The sequence below is a fragment of the Capsella rubella genome, unplaced genomic scaffold, assembly GCF_000375325.1.
Source record: "Capsella rubella cultivar Monte Gargano unplaced genomic scaffold, Caprub1_0 scaffold_8, whole genome shotgun sequence".
NCBI lineage: Eukaryota > Viridiplantae > Streptophyta > Magnoliopsida > Brassicales > Brassicaceae > Capsella > Capsella rubella.
The window spans coordinates 74,787-93,879 of NW_006238916.1; the positions used below are offsets into that span (position 1 = coordinate 74,787).

The 19,093-nt window shown below is 39.7% G+C and overlaps 3 protein-coding genes across 6 annotated transcripts; 1 reads left to right on the forward strand and 2 right to left on the reverse strand.

The window, feature by feature from the left end:
- Positions 1-2,968: 2,968 nt before the first annotated feature.
- LOC17875643 (probable pectinesterase 68) lies at positions 2,969-4,654 on the forward strand. The gene is made up of 5 exons (XM_006280620.2): positions 2,969-3,314; positions 3,410-3,599; positions 3,722-3,928; positions 4,081-4,319; positions 4,424-4,654. The coding sequence occupies exons 1-5, from the start codon at positions 3,016-3,018 to the stop codon at positions 4,578-4,580; spliced, it is 1,092 nt and encodes a 363-aa protein (XP_006280682.1). The 5' UTR covers positions 2,969-3,015; the 3' UTR covers positions 4,581-4,654.
- Positions 4,655-4,738: 84 nt separating this feature from the next.
- LOC17875731 (protein transport protein SEC16B homolog) lies at positions 4,739-11,840 on the reverse strand. 2 transcript variants are annotated; one of them, XM_023779210.1, is made up of 14 exons: positions 9,917-11,840; positions 9,531-9,835; positions 9,043-9,363; positions 8,829-8,954; positions 8,597-8,719; positions 8,342-8,512; positions 7,727-7,852; positions 7,516-7,650; positions 7,165-7,292; positions 6,966-7,074; positions 6,379-6,690; positions 6,149-6,301; positions 5,785-6,071; positions 4,739-5,483 (listed from the first exon to the last, which is right to left on the reverse strand). In XM_023779210.1, exons 1-14 carry the CDS (start codon positions 11,166-11,168, stop codon positions 5,036-5,038), a joined length of 3,996 nt encoding a protein of 1,331 aa, XP_023634978.1. In that variant the 5' UTR covers positions 11,169-11,840; the 3' UTR covers positions 4,739-5,035. The 2 variants fall into 2 exon arrangements, with proteins under 2 accessions (XP_023634978.1, XP_023634974.1); XM_023779206.1 differs by having other exon boundaries at positions 9,531-11,840.
- A 510-nt stretch (positions 11,841-12,350) lies between these two features.
- On the reverse strand, positions 12,351-18,964 carry LOC17875013 (protein transport protein SEC16A homolog). 3 transcript variants are annotated; one of them, XM_023779539.1, is made up of 13 exons: positions 17,000-18,956; positions 16,501-16,821; positions 16,276-16,404; positions 16,070-16,192; positions 15,817-15,987; positions 15,476-15,610; positions 15,265-15,399; positions 14,963-15,090; positions 14,771-14,879; positions 14,169-14,489; positions 13,811-13,957; positions 13,433-13,731; positions 12,351-13,107 (listed from the first exon to the last, which is right to left on the reverse strand). In XM_023779539.1, the coding sequence occupies exons 1-13, from the start codon at positions 18,653-18,655 to the stop codon at positions 12,618-12,620; spliced, it is 4,164 nt and encodes a 1,387-aa protein (XP_023635307.1). In that variant the 5' UTR covers positions 18,656-18,956; the 3' UTR covers positions 12,351-12,617. The 3 variants fall into 3 exon arrangements, with proteins under 3 accessions (XP_023635307.1, XP_023635305.1, XP_023635312.1); XM_023779537.1 differs by having other exon boundaries at positions 13,811-13,963; positions 17,000-18,955; XM_023779544.1 differs by lacking the exons at positions 12,351-13,107; positions 13,433-13,731 and having other exon boundaries at positions 13,867-13,963; positions 14,186-14,489; positions 17,000-18,964.
- Positions 18,965-19,093: the final 129 nt, after the last annotated feature.

Genomic DNA, 19,093 nt, shown 5'->3' on the forward strand with positions numbered 1-19,093 from the left:
CATCTTTGTTCAAGGAATCGGATTGCATAGAGTCTTCAGAACCAACAGAGATGCGTATATCTCTGTAACCCTCCATCTCTGGTTCTTGCATCGTTCTTGGGGGGCTCTGTTTTCAAAAATTCAAAAGAAACTTATAAGGAAAGGAGAGAACTTTATGAATTGATGAAGTAATGAGCAAGTTAACAAGAAAAAAAGGAGAGAATCGAATAATTGATTTCTCTCCGCGCGGGAAAACCGAAAGAGAGAAGAATAACGGTATTTTTATCTCTTTGCCTTGTCTTTACGGCGTCGTTTCCGGAAACTAGGAAGGCCCACTAACAGATTTTGTAAGATTAAATGGGCCTACCGTAACTAACTTTATGATGATGCTTTTGGGGCGCATCTCTGAATTGCACAGGTTTGGTTTATACATTCTTCTATAAAGTCATTTAATTTTTTTTTCAAGTACAAAACATTTATGTATACATCTCCTTTATGAACGCCAGAATTTGTTGTTTTACTAAAGACAAAGAGGTCGATTGGTAACGACTGTTATTTGTGGCTGTAGAGACTTTAACTTTAAAATTTTGGCTACAGAGAATTTGGCTGTAGATGCTTTTGCTATAAAAACTTTTACTGTTAAAATCTAATTGGCAATGAACCGCTTTTAAAGTTATGTATGTTATTTTTATTATTATTATTTTATATTTCTAATAAATATACATTATATCGTAAATGAATTTATAAAATAAAAGTATTATTGAAATGGATCTTAAAAGAACAAGAAAAAAAAGAGAGTAATTAATTTATAAAAATAAAATATATAAAATATATTATAAACTTGTGAAAAGGTTTTAAATGTAATGGGGATATGAAAAATAAATCTTTTTAATTGATTAAATTTAAAGTCATGTTTTTGACGCTTTAAGAAAAATGAGAAAACAAAGAAGGAAAAAAAAAAGTGACTTTTAATGCTTTAAAAAAAAATAAAAGCAAAAAATGTTGATTGGCAAATTAATTACTGTTAAGGCTTTAAAACCATTTTAAAGCCTTAAAAGTCATCACCAATCGCCCTCAAAGTCATTGTTGTGATTTGTGAACATATAGGATAATGTGAAAACAAGGTTGGCTCCCCATGACCATGAGATGAGTGAGCCACCATCAAAAAGATTCCAAACCTTCCCTTTAGGCACTCAGGGTCAGGGGTAGTTTAGTTAGTAAGTGACATCCATTTCTTTTTTATTTATTCTTTTTGGTAATTTGGTTGTAATTTTTTTTCTTTCTAGATTAGTATTTTTGATTTTACATATTTTCAAAACACTTTTGATGAGTATCTGACTATATGTTACATGACAATTGGTATGTTTATCTTTTTGGGTTTAGTGATTGCATACAATAGTGAACACAAATAGTTTGTGATAAAAAAAGAAAAAAAATCTTACCAAAAAAGAAACAAACAAATTAAGAAAAAGCTCAACTCCTTGATGTAGTTTTTTTTTTTTTTTTTTTTTATAAACCCTATCGGCTGATCCGGTCAGCCCCGGTAGAAACGCAGTGAAGTGCTTCAGAGTGGACTTCTCCCCGAAGGGCCACCACACTGTCTATCCCGAGTTTGGAATGCTTTCCGACTAATGCCAGGGGGTAGTCAGGCCGCCTGCATTTCTGACTACCAGGTAAACCAACTGGGCCTTGGCCCAATTGACAGACTTCCCACACAACCATGATTTTTGTTTCCAGGGTGGATCGAACCTGGGTTAGTTCTTTCCAAGCTTTCCCCAATTCTCCCTTACCACTGGACCACGGCTGTGCGGGCTCCTTGATGTAGTTTTGCCAAATAGTTTTTTTCCCCATGTAAATATTCATCTTATTAGGAACTTTTAGTAGTATGTTTTTTTAGCATTTGAATTGCTTTGTGAAATGTAACGCAAGATCGGATATATCAAAAGAGTCTATATGGTTCCCCTTTGGATTTTACGTACAACAAAAAAAAGGTTACAACAATCTCTAACGTTCAAAATATAAATAGATAGGGTACTAGTAGTAGTAGTAGGATTGACGAATGATGAGTGAGTGAGTGAGTGAGTGCTACTTTTCAAAAGAGGAGGACGTAGGGACCAAACTGAGGTTCACGTGATGCTTATAAGCAGAAGAATTCGAAGCACTATCTCATAAATTACTTACCCACCTTTTGTGTTTCACCCATTTTGCTTTCTCTCTCGTTTCATTTTCGTTTTAATTTCCAATTCTCCTCAACACGACCGTTTTAACTGTCCACATTATAATCCCATTTAACTACATCTCCAAATTATATATATAATGTGTAATGCCAAGATATATAAAAATACGAACGAGACGCAGAGAAAGAGTGTGGGTTCCTCATGCTTGCTTAATTGAGCATGCTTCCAACAATCTTATCGTGATTATGGGCATCCCAATATACATTAATATTTTAGCTATATATATGTATAGACTACCAATAAAAAATAAATATAGATCAGTAGAATTATAAAATCATGGGCTCCTATTTATTATTAACATTAATGCTATATACTAATTTTGACACCAAATAAAAATAAAAATGCTATATTCTTATTGGCTCGAATCTGTAATAAAGACAAACCCTAATTTCAAGACCTGAAATAATTAATCCAAACACGTTACTCCAAACAGAAAAAAAATAACAGCGACCTAACACGATAATAGGCAGTGTGCTACTTTTCTATTAAAAATAAAATAAAAGCTAACTCATATGAAGAAAGTAAAAAACAATTAAGGACTCAATTTCTTGGTGTAAAACAGTAAAAGCTAAGACATATGAAGACAAAAAAACTTATATAGATTGTTGTTGTGTGCATGTGTCTTTGCCTTTTTGTTGCCTTCATCAAACTTCACCACAAAAATATGACCGTTACGACTGAAACGTACTACAAGCTTAATTAGGACCACTACAAGATAAACAAGTACACACATATATATAAAACCATCGATCTTCTCCTTATTTACAATTGCTCCGACCGTTTCCTTCCCCACTCTCCGATGGCGCAACTCACTAATAATTCCTTTAATTGTCTTTTTTCTATTTCTCTCAGCTTGTTATTGTTATTCCACTGCTTATGTTTTCGTTTTTCGTTGGTTGCAGCTTGTTCAAACTCCACCGAAGATCAGCAGATTCAACACCACCACCACCGGAAATGGGTTGGTCCTTCCGGTCACAAAGTCATCACCGTCTCCCTTAACGGCCACGCTCAGTTTCGCTCTGTCCAAGACGCCGTGGATTCCATTCCTAAGAACAATAACATGAGTATTGTTATCAAGATTGCTCCCGGACTGTACCGGTAATTAGTTAATTCTCTTTTTTTTTTTCCTCTCTAGCTAGTTTCATGCACACATGCAAATTAACTTAATACATTTTGTTTCATGTGGTGGTCAGAGAGAAAGTGGTGGTTCCAGCGACAAAACCGTACATAACGTTCAAAGGAGCCGGTCGGGACGTGACGGCTATAGAGTGGCACGACCGTGCGTCGGACCGTGGTCCTGATGGTCAACAGTTACGTACCTATCAAACTGCTTCAGTCACCGTCTACGCTAATTATTTCTCCGCTAGAAACATTAGCTTTACGGTACTCTATTTATTTCTAACGCGATTAATAGAAAAATTAACTTTCATTAAAAATGTGAGTCTTTTTTTATTGGTTGAAAATATCCGAGTCTTTAATTTTGTTTTTTTTTTTTAAATGTGAAGAATACTGCGCCGGCTCCATTGCCGGGGATGCAAGGGTGGCAAGCGGTAGCGTTTAGGATCTCCGGCGACAAAGCTTTCTTTTCCGGCTGTGGGTTTTACGGTGCACAAGACACTTTATGCGACGACGCTGGCCGTCATTATTTCAAGGAGTGTTACATTGAAGGCTCTATTGACTTTATCTTCGGTAACGGCCGCTCCATGTATAAAGTAAGGACTCCTAATAATTACCAAAAACAGACTAATCTTCTTGGGACTTGTAATATAAATATAATGCATGAATGAGAATGTCTTAAATAAAGCAACTAACTAACTAAGATGAGTACTATCAACTATGTCTAAATTAATCTTGTTGGTTGAAGGATTGTGAGTTGCATTCGATAGCGTCAAGATTCGGGTCGATAGCAGCGCACGGGAGGACATGCCCGGAGGAGAAGACGGGTTTTGCGTTCGTGGGTTGTCGGGTAACGGGTACGGGTCCGTTGTACGTGGGGCGTGCCATGGGACAATACTCACGTATCGTCTACGCATACACCTACTTCGATGCTCTCGTCGCTCATGGAGGCTGGGACGATTGGGACCACAAATCCAACAAAAGCAAGTACGTCATTATTATTATTATAGTCATACTCATTAAATAAATAAATGAGATATGATTTAGAGTTGTTAATCCGAAGAAATGAAATAAAAATGTTGGGAAATTAGGACGGCGTTTTTCGGAGTGTACAATTGCTACGGGCCAGGAGCAGCCGCGACGAGAGGCGTGTCGTGGGCGAGAGCGTTGGACTATGACTCCGCTCATCCGTTTATTGCTAAGAGCTTTGTTAATGGGAGACATTGGATCGCTCCTCGAGATGCCTAACCAAACACCAAAACTTCTTCAAAAGAAGTTGGTTTTCCTTCTTTAATTATTATTATTTATTTGATTGTTTTCTTCTTTTAGCGATTTGTTTATTCCTTGATATATATATATATATATATATAGTAGAATTGCATCTTCTTCAATAAATAAAAAAGCAATACGTGAAAAATTGGTCAAATTTCGACCTTATTATTATATATTGAGCAAAAAGTACAGTTTTGCAACGTAACTCTCCCGAAGACAACTTTTGGTTCCATTCTCAAAACCCAAATGAAGCAAAGAATCATCTATACAAACTACCATTATATATTGCCTCCCCCTGAAGAAGACGAAGGAGGCGTGAATTCCAAGCTCCATGTTTCCCTCGTGGCTTAGTTTCTGTGTGTGACAACTTTCCTACCTGTGACAGTAACCAAAAAATTTGGGAAATTTCCAGTTCCCCATGAGTCGGTGACTTAGAGTTCCACTTCCTGAAGCTCCTCTCCTAAGCTGCTGCTGCTACTGTTGAGTAGGATTGGCTTGAAGGTTGATGGACTAGTCGGAGGCGTAAACGAAGTGTTGAAGTTTCCACTCCATGAGGCTGTTCTTCTGGAAGCAGGAGCCGGATGATCCCCGTTGACACTTATTCCAAATCCATTTCTGTTGATGTTATCCATACTTGGATATCTCTGCATAATCATTGGTGGTGGAGCCCCTGAAGAGGCTACTACTTCATCTGCTGAGTTCTCCTCCTGTCTGGCGTCAGCAGCAGCTGCGTCCATTACCTGGTCGTTTGTACACGATGCAGGTGCTGGAACAAAGAATTTTGTTTTTGCTGGGATTGGTGGTTTTGCAGTTTGTAAGGAAGGTGACTGATACATGGTCTGAGAGTTTCCACGGCCTGGATTATAGGTGTCAACATATCTGCACAAAAAGAGAGTAAAGTGATTAGCTCTAAGCCTGCATGTTATCTTCTGTAAAACACTAACTAGACTGCAAACAATTATTCTCAAAACTTTACAACTCACAGCTATAAAACGGTAATCATGCTTATCTCATACTAAATGTTGTCATTTTTTATACCTTTCCTAGTAGTAAACCAAGTATGGCTTATATTTCCTCCTTAATGCAATTCTAATGTGACAGTACAGTTGCGTTCATGATTTAGAATCCAGGATAGTCTTCACAGATTATTATTCTATAGTGCCTCTAGTTATTTGTTTACCTTGATCGCACACCCGTACGCCCACGGGCTGAGAATTGATTCGAGCCGTGTGAGATTGGTGGGATTCCTGAAGAATTCTCTGACGGGGTTGGAGCGCCAGAACTCCAGTTCCCATTAGATGGATTCATGACAGATTTGTTTTCATAACCCAGTGAGTTGTTTTGGAATGTGCCTATTGTTGGAGGAGGAGGTAGTGCAGCTTCCTCAGCTGGGGGTTCAACACCCCTTTCCACCCATCTCTTTAGTTTATCGTCATAGTAGAATTGATTTTCTGCGCCCAATTTTGCCTTAACCCAAAGCATTAACCAAAACAATTAGAATAAGTTCAAGAGATATCATCACGACCAAAACATTTAGCAGTTACCTCTTTGGATGGCCGAGCTAGGACCCTCCCTACAGTGTTCAGCATCCGCATGCCAAAACCAAAGCGACTAAACCGCGAACCTGCCACAGTCCCAGATGATTTCAACTTTGTCACCCCGTCAACAGCCTTTTCTTTCGAGGAATCAGCCATATCCTAGAAAAAGGGCAAACTTTTCTAAATTCCGTATTTTAAAATATCCTTAGTTGTGATTATGGGTTTCTGGTATAGACCTGTATTGGCGTCCTACCAAAATCTGGCTCTGATACACTCCTAGTGTGTACTGCCATTCTCCTCCCATTCCCACCCGACTCATGTACGGGTTCCATTGAGGCAGGTGGCATCAATGATGACATTGTATTAACCGATTGACTATATGGTAACTTAGTGGCTTCCTGTTGTTGATAATACTCACTTCCCTGTACGTTTCCCTTGGTTGAATGTGGTGCAGGTGGTGGCACCCCAACAGCACGTTTCCCTTGGTCAAAAAAGTTCAGCAGTTTTCCAACAAGTTTTGCCGGGGCCAAATTCACTGGATACTCACCCTGAAATGGTGATGTACGGTTAAGTTACATCAATAAAGAAAAGAACACGCTTTCGATTATTCCAAGTCTTATGGATGTCCATTTGGCTGAGTTTCTTCTTTCTTTTTCTTTTTTTCTTTTTTTCACATTTTAAATCAATGGAAAGGAAAACTCACAGATGTAAGTCTTATTTTTACATTTCCATTTACAGGAATAGACAACTAACTGTAAACCAACCAGAAAGAATCAACAGTTCTATGAAGTTCTATTGGAACCAGAAGTTGAGTAGGTTGTACCTGTTGGTGGATTCGGATTCTCTCTTCAAGAGATGAAACAATCTGCTTCCACATTTCCACTTCAGGTGATCGGCCAGTCTTGAGGCATTTTATTACTGCTTGACAGTACCTGAATCAGCCACAGCACAAAGGACATCAGAAAGCCATTATACAGTACAGTCTAACAAAGGAGTAGATGATGGAAAGTGAATCTCCTAACTTCAGTGCAGTCGAGAGTTTTCCGACTTCAGCCAGCATATGGGCATAGATGACTTTATATGGTTGAAATGGTAACAGGGTATACTGAGAGTTTCCCAACGTCTTAGAGTATTCATATAACTCTGTTCTCTGCCCATCGAAAGATCAATCGACATGTCAATAAATATTTCAACAATTAACAAAAAATGGTGTTCTCCATTAAATTCGTTGGGATCCTCTTCAACACATTCGAGGAATATGGAAGGTATATAGGATATGCACATAATATTTATTGACACCACACTGGCTAGTATCAATACATAACATGACTAGTATGGTAATAACTACAAACCACACTGATCGAAACAAGCACCTGTATAGCCTCGGGACTTGCATATGTTCGAGGATATTTCCAGTGATCCGCTCCGACAAGGCAGAGTCTGGCGCTTTCTGAGTATGGATCAAAGTTCTTATCCGCAATTAAATAGCAAATATGCGCCGCAATTATCTGATTCATAAGAGTAGTTCAGATTTCATGATAAAGTTTCCCTGAAGTAAAACAACACAACAAGGGAGAGAACCACCTCGCCCCTTTCTTTCCACATGCAATCTCCAAGATGAGTAATCACAAGCTCATCATCTGTGGTTCTGTTAGCAGTTATTATACCCAAGTTCTCTTCCCAACTGTCAAGCATGCTACTACATCCAAACTGCAATACAAGGAAACAAAGAGACATTATTCATAAGCTTCCCCTGGCAGAGCTTCAAAAGCAAATAAGTAATTTGAAATGGAAGAGTGACCTAGTTCCCTATGGTAGAGAAATATTTCTTGTCTTACAGTGTCTTCTCACTGTCTATACAGTTCCCGACTTTATCATAATACTTATCTTTAGCAATGATTTGGTGGACATTGATTGATTAGCATCTTAATAGTGAGATGATTGTATTTATCTTATTTTGGATCTTGGGGTTGACCTATTAACTATTTAATAAGATCTTAAAAGCAGTAGGGGTATCAGGCATGTGTTTGTTGCATTCTTTGATGGAACAAGAGAGTTCACCTATTTGTACTCCTCAGTACAACTTTCATTGTAATCTCTACATCTTGTGTCAACACAATTCTATCTTTTTTCTTTAACTCTTTAACCTACTAACACTATCTTTAATCTACTATGCGAAATAGATAGTTTATGTATTACCTGAGGTTGCTGTGGAGACACATTTATGGAACCAGGAAATGAGAGATCGCTTGTACTTCCAGTGGAGAACACTTCAGCTGGTTGTCCTGCTACCAGCAGGCACAATGTCCGTAAGGGTGACCCGGGAACCAGCTGACGAAGGGCCATTTGTTTTACAGTTTCAACATAGAACTGCATTAATCAAGATTTGACCAAGTCAGTCAACCAAGCACTACAGTTGAATGTTTAGTTCTATAGCGATCAAAGGAAAAAAACCTGTTGCCCAATTTGTGCCGCAATAACAAGCGCTGGTCCCCATAAATGACCTTCTTGTGCACATTGGAGAGCCTCCATCTTCCTGCCAGAAGCCAGAAGAGTCTGCACCTCTGAAGCAGTTACCTGGGGAATTCTTCCAAATGAGTTAATAAGCAAAAACCCTAACCATGTTAATGTTTTAAAACCATTTTCCTCTAAAGATAAAATATCAGATATGATGTCCAATACTCACTTGCATTTGTGATTCAGGTGGTAAATGCTGTAAGCATTGGGTAATAGGAGCATAACCATTTTGTACGCCGTCTTTCTTGGCAAATGCAAAAAGTTTAGCGACTGCTGCTTCAGCAGAGTCCATTTCCTGTGTGCAGTGTATATACAAGGATGAGAAATTGTAATAGATATGGGAAGTTTTCTTGAACTTACAAGACATCTTATGAATTGTTCACCTTTTGTGATGTATCAGTACCAAAAGGAGACCGTAGTTTCCCATAATACTGACAAGATATTCTGAGCAAAGAAAGAAGCATCTTTAAAAGTTTTCCTCTTGAAAAGTCCATACAGGAAGATTCACAATTCAAAATTCTCTCATCAAGCCACTTATGTAATTCTTTACTTCCAATATTTCCTCCAACCAAGGGACCTGGAAGAGATTGTTGATCCAGACAACTGAAGTAACTCAAAGAGTTTTCCTCGAGACTTGAATAAGAGGCACTCCCAGAAATAGTTTCGGCCAGGCTCAGGACAGAGATAGAGCTTCCTCCAGTTCCCTTATGAGTCAGATAGAAAAAGGTCAGCAGTGAAAACATGTTCACAATACATTTTATCTTTCATACATGTTCTATGATAAGTATATATATAAGGAAAAAAAGTGAATTTCCATAAACTTCCCAGAGTGTAAATATAGCCTAATGAAAAATAACACTTCGGTTCTAACCTGACTTCCAAATGATGAATTCTGGAGAGAACCATGGTCATCCTTCATAACAATGAGCTTTCCTCCAAATCCAAAATTAACAAGTGCATGTGGTGGACGCCCATCAGATGATCTTCCTGCACTTGGGGAGAAAAGCTGACTGTTCTGAAATGACTGTGGAGCGTCATCTACATACTTCTGGCTACTATAGAAATCATTCGAGAAACTCATAGGCCCATTCTGCGTGACACTAGCCGCATTCATATGCTGAGGGTTGAAGCTCTGAATACCAATCTCATTTGGCGTAAACTGTTCAGCCACAGGTCCTGTACTGTACAAATGATTTACTTGGTGGTTACTTTGAAAGTTTGATGATGAGGCAGAAGTAACAGCCGCTTCCGCATTACCTGCATTTTCTGATTGCCAAGTATTTGTAGCCTGCTGATTGTTGGCATAGTAAGATTGGTCCCAATTTCCATGTTGGCTCTGAATAGCAAAGTCTTGCGCTTGAAATGTCTGATTTTTATCGTTAACATCATACATACTACTCTTGCTATTACTGTGATACATAGCTGTAAGAGCATGACCATTCTGAACATGCTGATCATGAGCTTGACTAGTTACAGATGTTTGAGAAGCCTGGTTGTAGCTGTCCAGAGACCGCCATTCTTGAGCAATTGTGTCATAGTACCATCCCGGATATTGGGAGTCAAAGATCATGTGTTCTGGATACCCATTGTTCACTTGTGAAACCTGGTTCCAAGTAGACACATTTTCAACTGTGCCAGCCACTGCAGATGTTGTACTCTGTCTCTGATAAGCAACATCCGAGTTATTAGCAGCAATATTTTCCCAGTTACTCGTTGAGTTTTCATAGCCCTCCTGTGAATTCGTGCTTGCATCATGACCATCAACTTGATACCATTGGCCAGTACTTGCATCATATTTCCATCCAGGATAGAGATTTTCCCAAGATTGACTATTATCCACGTACTGCCCACTTGCAGAATCCTGATGCACCTGACCCTGATGTTGCTCTGAACCTAAACTATCTCTTGTGTTCTTTGTATCATTAGATTCTAAGTTTGCCGTGGTGGCTACAGCTACTTCTGGCTTTCCCAGTAAATTTCCTGCAGTCCCATCCAGCTCAGTGAAGAAATCAGAGTATGAACCAAACCCACGACCGTCATTTACAGATAAATCCGCATCAAACGAACCCCAATCGAGCTCCTTAACCCCAGGAATCCCGGGCTCATCAACTACCTTGCTTTCTTTAGCTGTTTCAGATAGTGGTATATCAGCTATCTCTGATCTCATTCCACAATCTCTCAGTTCAGTTGCATCATCACTGTTGACAAATTGAACAGCTTCTGTAGGAGCGTCTTTTCCCGGCGGACTACCTGCACCGTCATTTGCAACATTGTTTCCCGGGTCTGCTTCAATCAATGTGTCATCTCCATCACCCACAGGATCTTTAGCAATGGAGAGATTGGAAAAAGCTCTGGCGTCATCGGAGTCACTTCCGTAGTCGAATTTCTGATCTGTGGCAGAGGATGAAGAAGCCTGAGCTTCGCTGGGAGAATAGGCATCATCAACAAGCTTGTCGAAGAAATCCTCATCCGTTTGATCCTCCAGCAGCAATTGAGAAGCCGAAGCCATCAAGCAAGCAGAAAAGATATCAAAATCGGAATTAAAGAAATTGCCCTAGCCTCACCGATCAAATGCCAAAGGTAGTAGTAGTAGTGCTGTAGAACACAAGGATCAAGTGGAACATGATACCATAGACTCCGATCCAAAAAAACTAGAAGAAGAATTCGTCGACGAAATCTCCGATCCACCAAATAACAGTTAACGTCTAATGTAAGCCTTTTGTCACCTCACAGCCTTCAACATTATTCCCACACAACTGTTTCCCCAAAAATTGTCTCCCGATATGATTCGAATTATGACTTTCCTATTAACATTTCTATATATGCATCCAACATGGTGGACCGATCTGTCGGGAGGGATCATCAAATGCAAAGATCTGTGTCTAAGAAACTTACAGATTTTTCCGAAATCTCGTATCTAGGAAACAGACGACAATGGCAACGTTTCTTTGTGACGACAGGCAGCTTCATTGCTACGTCATAAAACACACACACACAGGTTTGTCTCAGCTACGCTTTAATTTCTAATTTCCTTCGTTTCGATTCGACGAAAGAATCGGCTAGTTGGAAGATGCTCACAACGTGTTTGTCGAAATTCCTGATCCAGATGTGATATCTCGTCGGAAGGAAGAAGACATATAATTTGATTTTGTTGTTTTTTTTGTTTTTTTTACGTTGGAGGAAGAAGAACGAGACTTCTCTCTCTGTGTCTGTCTCCACACAGATCTGATGAATCCAACGGTAGCCATTGGATCGCTCCTTAACCGACCGGTTCATCCGTTAATTTAACTATAGCTGAGATCGGACAATATGATTATACAGGATATAAAATTATCGGCCCAATAATTAAATACCACCAGCCAACATAAAACAAAGATCAAATGTGTATAATTAGCAGGCACGTGCGTGGCCAAGATGCTCGTGTCGACACCAGCGGTTTTTTCTTTCAAAGTCCGCGTTTCTGGTCCAAAGCTCGCGTTGAACCACTGTATTTCGGACACTGACGTTTTTTCTTTTTCTTTTTTTTTTTTAATAAATTTTGGGAATAGATCAAAATCAAATTTAACTGTATTTTTTATCGAAGTATAATTATTTAAAACCGAACTGTAACAGAAGGAAGAAATTATGCTGAATCCAAAACTTGGTTCAGCCGTTTCAAATAATATAATGTAAAGTATAAACCAAACCCATATTCATGAACGAATATTATTGTGCAACTCCTGAAGTCTGTTAACAAAGAAAAATTAATGAATTTTATATTTAGAAAAAAAAAAAAAATAATAATACAAACTGCATAATACATATTGCCTCCTATCATTGATTGACAGAAGCAGAGTAAGTGTTTCATATATTTTGGGTAACTCATGGATTAACATTTGATTGATTGATCGATCGATCATCTACCTGTGACAGTGTCAGTGAGCAAAACTTTTTTCTGTGATATTACATATTTTTCAACTTACAGTTCCACTTCCTGAAGCTCTTCTCCTAAGCTGCTACTGCTACTATTGAGTGGGCTTGGTTTGAATGTTGATGCACTCGTTGGAGACATAAACGAGCTGTTGACGCTTCCGCTCCATGAAGCTGTTCTTCTTGAACCTGCAGCAGGAAGATCGCCGTTGAGGCTTATTCCTGATCCACTTCTTTTTATGTTGTCTAGACTTGGAAATCTCTGCATTGTCATTGGAGATGGTGTCGGGGACTGGAATGACGACTGGCTTGTTGGGGGAGCGCCTTCAGAGCCTACTACTGCTTCATCTCCTGAGTTCTCCTGCCTGCTTTCAGCACTAACCGATTCCATTACCTGGTCGTTGTTTGCAAACGACGCAGGTGCTGCTGGGACAAAGAATTTTCCTTTTGCAGGAATTGGCGGTTTAGCAGATTGTACAGGAGGTGACTGATACATGCTCGACGAGTTTCCACGGCCCTGGTTGTAGGTGTCAACGTATCTGCTCCCCAAAAGAGTAAAATGATTAGTCCTAAGCATGCAGATTATCTTACGAGTAAACACTAACAAGGGAACATTTGATTTCAGCGGCTTTTCTTAATAATCTATCAGACAAATCATAACTAATTAATAGCTGCACAACTAGTAACTGCAATCAAGAAAAATATGCCTATCTCACACGCAGAGGTCTAATAAATCAATGGTCACTCTTATTATCTCCTTAATGCTATTCTAATGTGACACTACATTTACGCTCATGATTTAGGATGTAGGATTCAGGAGTCGTCACAGATTAATATCTGAAGAATCAAAAACGGTCTGCTTACCTTGCACGCACACCCATACGCCCACGAGCTGAAAATTGGTTTGAGCTCTGTGAGACTGGTGGGATTCCTGGAGAATTTTCTGACGGAGTTGGGCTGCCACTACTCCAGCTCCCACTAGACGGAGACATCTCGTTTTCCATGTCAGATTTGTTTTCATTACCCAATGAGTTGCTTCGGAATGCGCCTAACGTTGGAGGAGGAGGTAATGCAGCTTCCTCAGCTGGAGGTTCCACACCTCTTTCCACCCATCTCTTTAGATTATCATCATAGTAGAATTGATTCTCTTCACCCAGTTTGGCCTTCACCAAAGCATGATTCAAAACAATTAGAATAAGTTCAGGAAGACTCATCACGATCTTAATATTTAGCAAGGTGCACCTCATTAGATGACCGAGATGGTAAGACCCTCCCTACAGTGTTCTTCAGTATGCCAATACCAAAGCGGCTAAACCGAGAACTTGAGACACTTCGAGTTGATTTCACCTGTGTCACCCCATCAGCAGCTTTTTTTTTTGCGGAGTCAGCCTGATCCTATCAGAAAAAGGTAAATACTTAAGCTATAAGCAACGTTTTCTAAACCCATTTAGGTTGGTATAGTTGGAAAGCATCCTTAGAACTACTCGATCCAGAGAATCATCTGAGGGTGGGGAGGCGGGGATATGGGGTAATTGCATTATGAGGATATCTGTTGCCAATAAAAAAGAAGAAAAAGAAATGGTTTTCTAGTGATATAGACCTGTACTGGCGTCCTACCAAAATCTGGCTCTGATACACTTCTAGAATGTGCAGCCATTGTCCTCCCGTTCCCACCCCACTCATGTACGGGTTCAATTGAAGCAGGTGGTATCAATGATGACATTGTATTAGCCGATTGACTATATGGTAACTTAGCCGCTTCCTGCGGTTGATGTTGATACTCATTTATCTGTAGGTTTCCAGTTGTTGAATGTGGTGCAGGTGGTGGCATGCCCCCAACAACACGATGTGTCGCACTATCAATAAAGTTGAGAAATTTTCCAACAAGTTTTGCTGGGGCCAAATTCGCAGTAAACCCGCCCTGAAATAGAAATGTCCAATTAGGTCAGATCATCAGTTTTAAAAAAAAAGCTTTACATTGTTCCCAGTTTTATGGATATCCACAAGGTTTGAGTTTCTTTCTTTCATATATTTAATCAAAGTACACCTCACAGATGTAATCTTATTCTCAGTTGCAACTTTTTATCTGGCAACTTGCACATTTCCATTTAAAGGAAAACGCAGCTAACAGATGCAAAACACACCGGAATAATCAATTATTCCATGAAATTCTGTTGGATCCAGAAGTTGTGTATGTTCTACCTGTTGATGGATACGGATTCTCTCTTCAAGTGATGAAACAAACTGTTTCAACATTTCTACTTCAGATGATCGACCAGTCTTGAGGCATTTTAAAACAGCTTGACAGTACCTGATTCAGCCACAAAAGAACGACATCATGGAACCGTATACAGTCTAACCAAAGAGTAGATGATGGAAACTGAATCTTCTTACTTTTGTGCAGCTGTAAGTTTACCAACTTCAGCCAGCATATGGGCATATATGATTTTATATGGTTGAAACGGCAACAGGGTATACTGAGAGTTTCCCAGCGTCTTAGAGTATTCATATAACTCTGTTCTCTGCCCATGCACAAACCAACCAATGAATCAAGAGAATGTCAAACAAGAAAAAGAATAGTGCCCTCCAGGAATTTCGTCAGAGTTTCTATCCAACATGTAAGGAACATGGAGGGTATTCATGATATGCTCAAAATAGAATCTTCTGTTAACTAAAATCCAGTGATAAAAAATCACCTGTATAGCCTCGGGACTTGCATATGTTCGAGGACATTTCCAATGGTCCGCCCCAACAAGGCAGAGTCTGGCGCTTTCTGAGTAATAATCAAATCCCATATCCGCGATTAAATAGCAAATATGTGCCGCAATTATCTGATTCATAACAGTAATTCAAATGTCATGATAAAGTCTTCCATGAAGTAAACAATACAACAAGGCAGATAACCACCTCTCCCCGTTCTTTCCATATGTTATCTCCAAGGTTAGTAATCACAAGCTCATCATCTACGGTTCTGTTAGCAGTTATTATACCCAAATTCTCTTCCCAATTGTCAAGCATGCACTGCATGCTACTACTTCCAATCTGAATTTCAGGAAAACAAAGAGACATTATTAACAAGCTCCCTTTGGCAAAGCTGCAGAAGAAAATATGTACTTTAAAATCTAAGAGTGAACTAGATCCTTGTAGTAGGAATTGTCTCTAAGCTACATTTTCTGTCAACGCATTTCTAGTTTTTTTTTTCTCTGCACATTGTCCGGCAGAGAAGAAACAGAAGGTTCATGAATTACCTGTGGTTGTTGTTGAGGCACATTTACAGAGCCAGGAAAATGGACATCGCCTGTACTTCCAGTGGAAAACACTTCTTCTGGTCGTCCTGCAAGCAGCAAGCACAATGTTCGTAAAGGTGACCCTGGTATCAGATGGCGAAGAGCCATTTGTTTCACGGTGTCTACATAGAACTGCAATTTAAGACATCAACCATGTCAGTCAAACATCAACGAGAGCGAAATATCTTATCTATAGCAATCAAGGGAAAGGTACCTGATCCCCAAGTTGTGCTGCGATAACAAGTGCTGGTCCCCATAAATGGCCTTCTTGTGCACATTGTAGAGCCTCCATTTTTCTACCAGAAGCTAGAAGATTCTGAACTTCTGAAGCAGTTACCTGGGAAAATCTTCCACATGAGTTAATCAGGAAAAACAAAACTTCTTCGAAAGAGTATATGTGATTTTATGTCAAATACTCACTTGCATTTGTGATTCAGGTGGTAAATGCTGCAAGCATTGGCTATAAGGAGTATAACCACCATTTTGGATGCCATCTTTCTTGGCAAATGCAAAAATTTTGGCGACTGCTGCTTCTGCAGTATCTGTCTCCTGTTTCAGTGTAAATACCAAGATGAGGAAGTTGCAACCTATACAAATGTTTCCTTTTAAGAAAATAACTGACAAGACATCTCATGAATTGCTCACCTTTTGTGATGCATCAGTGCCAAAAGGAGATCGGAGTTTCCCATAATACTGACAAGATATTCTGAGCACAGAAAGAAGCATCTTTAAGAGTTTCCCTCTTGAAAAATTCATGTTGGAAGATTCACAATTTAATAGTCTCTCATCAATCCACTTATGCAACTCTTTACTTCCAACATGTCCTCCTACCAAAGGACCTGGAAGAGATTGTTGATGCAGACTACGGAAGTAGCTCAAAGAATCTTCCCCAGGACTTGAATAAGAGGCACTCCCAGAAATAACTTCTGCCAAGTTTAAGACAGATACGGCGCTTCCCCCAGTTCCCTTTGAATTCAAATAGAAAAAAGATCAGCAGGAAATTTCAATTGAGGTTACAATTGGACAATATATTTCATACATGTTTAATGATAAGCATCCAAAATTAGTGACAGTTCTACGTTAGTTTGCATAAAATTCCTAGGGTGTAAAATAAACTAAGGAAGATCCACACTTAAGGACTAACCTGACTCCCAAATGATGAATTCTGCAGAGGACCATTATTATCCTTCATTACAATGAGCTTCCCACCAAACCCAAAATTAACAATTGCATGTGGTGGACGCCCATCAGATGATCTTCCTGCACTTGGGGAGAAAAGCTGATTGGTCTGAAATGACTGTTGAGCAGCATCTACAGATTGCTGTCTACTATAGGAATGGTTTGAGAAACTCAACGGTCCATTCTGCGTGACACTAGCCACATTCATATGCTGAGGGATGAAGCTCTGAGCTCCAACCGCATTTTGCCTAAGTTCTGCCACAGGTTCTGAACTGTACAAATTATCTACATGCTGGTTTCCTCCTAAGCTTGATAATGAATCAGAAGTTCCAGCCGACTTAGGTTCACCTGCATTTACTGATTGCCAAGTGTTTGTTGCCTGCTGATTGTTGGCATAGTAAGATTGGTCCCAACTTCCGTGTTGGCTCTGAATAGCAAAATCTTGCACTTTGAAAGTCTGGTTTTTATCGTCAACATTATACATATTACTCTCGCTATTACTTTGATACATAGCTGTAAGAGCATGACCATTCTGAACATGCTGATCATGAGCTTGACCTGTTACAGATGTTTGAGAAGCCTGGTTGTAGCTGTCCAGAGACCGCCATTCTTGAGCAATTGTGTCATAGTACCATCCAGGATACTGCGCGTCAAATACCATGTGTTCTGGATATCCATTGTCCACTTGTGAAACCTGATTCCAAGTAGACACACTGTCAGTGGTGCCAGCCACTGTAGATGCTGTACTCTGTTTCAGATAGGCAACATCCGAGTTATCAGTAGCAACGTTTTCCCAGTTACTTGTTGAGTTTATATAACTCTCCTGTGAATTGGCGCTTGCATCATGACCATCAACTTGATACCATTGGCCAGTACTTGCATCATATTTCCATCCAGGATATAGATTTTCCCAAGATTGAGTGTTATCTACATACTGCCCGCTTGCAGAACCGAGGTGCACTTGACCCTGGTGTTGCTCAAACCCTGCCGAATGATCTAAACCAACACTTGTGTTCTTTGTATCATTAGATACTAAATTTCCCCCAGTGGGCACAGCTACCTCCTCCTTTCCCTGTACATTTCCTGCAGCTCCATCCAACTCAGTGAAGAAATCAGAGTATGAACCAAACCCACGACCATCATTGGCAGATGAATCCGCATAAAACGAGCCCCAATCAACCTCCTTAACCCCAGGACTCCCAGATCCATCGACTACCTTGCTTTCTTTTGCTGTATCAGGTAGTGGGAAATCATCAACCTCCGATCTCACCACATGATCCTCCTTTAACTTATTTGCATCACTGTTGACAAATGGAACAGCTTCCGCGGCAATAGATGAAGGCTCGTCTTCTGCCACGGAACCACTCGTACCCTCGTTTGCAACATGGTTCCCCACAACTGCTTCGTTCAATGCGACATCTCCACCAGCCAAAAAATCGTCAGCAACAGAGAGATTGGCAAAAGCTTTGGCATCATCAGAGTCACTAGCGTCGTCGAATTTCAGCTCCTTAGCAGAGGATGAAGCGTGAATGGCGGTGGGAGTATAGGAATCATCAACAAGTTTATCGAAGAAATCCTCGTCCGTTTGATCCTCCAACAAGAAATCAGGAGTCGAAGCCATCAACCAATTGAAAACCGGAACCGAAATTAAAACCCTAACCCTAAAACCCCACAAAAATCACAGAAAGAGATGGATGGATCTGCAAGCTTCTCTCGCGAGAGGATCAACTGCAAAATCCAAGTTAAGATTTAACAGAAGAGGAAGAGGATCAAATAGAGTAGAGTGGACACAGAACGATCCAAAATCTAGAAAGGATTCGTCGGTGATCTCCCGGATCTAATCTCCGATTGAAACTCCGATTAGTCGGTGAAATCTTCGAGATCGACTGAGAAAAGGGATAGAGAGAGAGACTCTTTGATTTTTTATTTTTTTGTTTGGAGATTCTCTTTTCCGAATTTACCCTTATATGTATAATTTGTAAACACAAAATTTAATTATGCCATAGGGACGATTATGATGAGCCCATAATGAATCATATAAAAATGGTATTTTTTATTT

Coding starts and splice junctions, on each gene's coding strand:
- LOC17875643 (XM_006280620.2), top strand. CDS start 3,016: ATGGCGCAACTCACTAATAATTCCTTTAATTGTCTTTTTTCTATTTCT. Junction 3,315..3,409: donor ATTGCTCCCGGACTGTACCG/GTAATTAGTTAA, acceptor TGTGGTGGTCAG/AGAGAAAGTGGTGGTTCCAG. Junction 3,600..3,721: donor CTAGAAACATTAGCTTTACG/GTACTCTATTTA, acceptor TTAAATGTGAAG/AATACTGCGCCGGCTCCATT.
- LOC17875731 (XM_023779206.1), bottom strand. CDS start 11,168: ATGGCTTCGGCTTCTCAATTGCTGCTGGAGGATCAAACGGATGAGGAT. Junction 8,955..9,042: donor GTACTGATACATCACAAAAG/GTGAACAATTCA, acceptor CACTGCACACAG/GAAATGGACTCTGCTGAAGC. Junction 7,853..8,341: donor TGTCTCCACAGCAACCTCAG/GTAATACATAAA, acceptor CTTGTATTGCAG/TTTGGATGTAGTAGCATGCT.
- LOC17875013 (XM_023779537.1), bottom strand. CDS start 18,655: ATGGCTTCGACTCCTGATTTCTTGTTGGAGGATCAAACGGACGAGGAT. Junction 16,822..16,999: donor ATTCATCATTTGGGAGTCAG/GTTAGTCCTTAA, acceptor TTGAATTCAAAG/GGAACTGGGGGAAGCGCCGT. Junction 15,400..15,475: donor TATGGAAAGAACGGGGAGAG/GTGGTTATCTGC, acceptor GTTATGAATCAG/ATAATTGCGGCACATATTTG.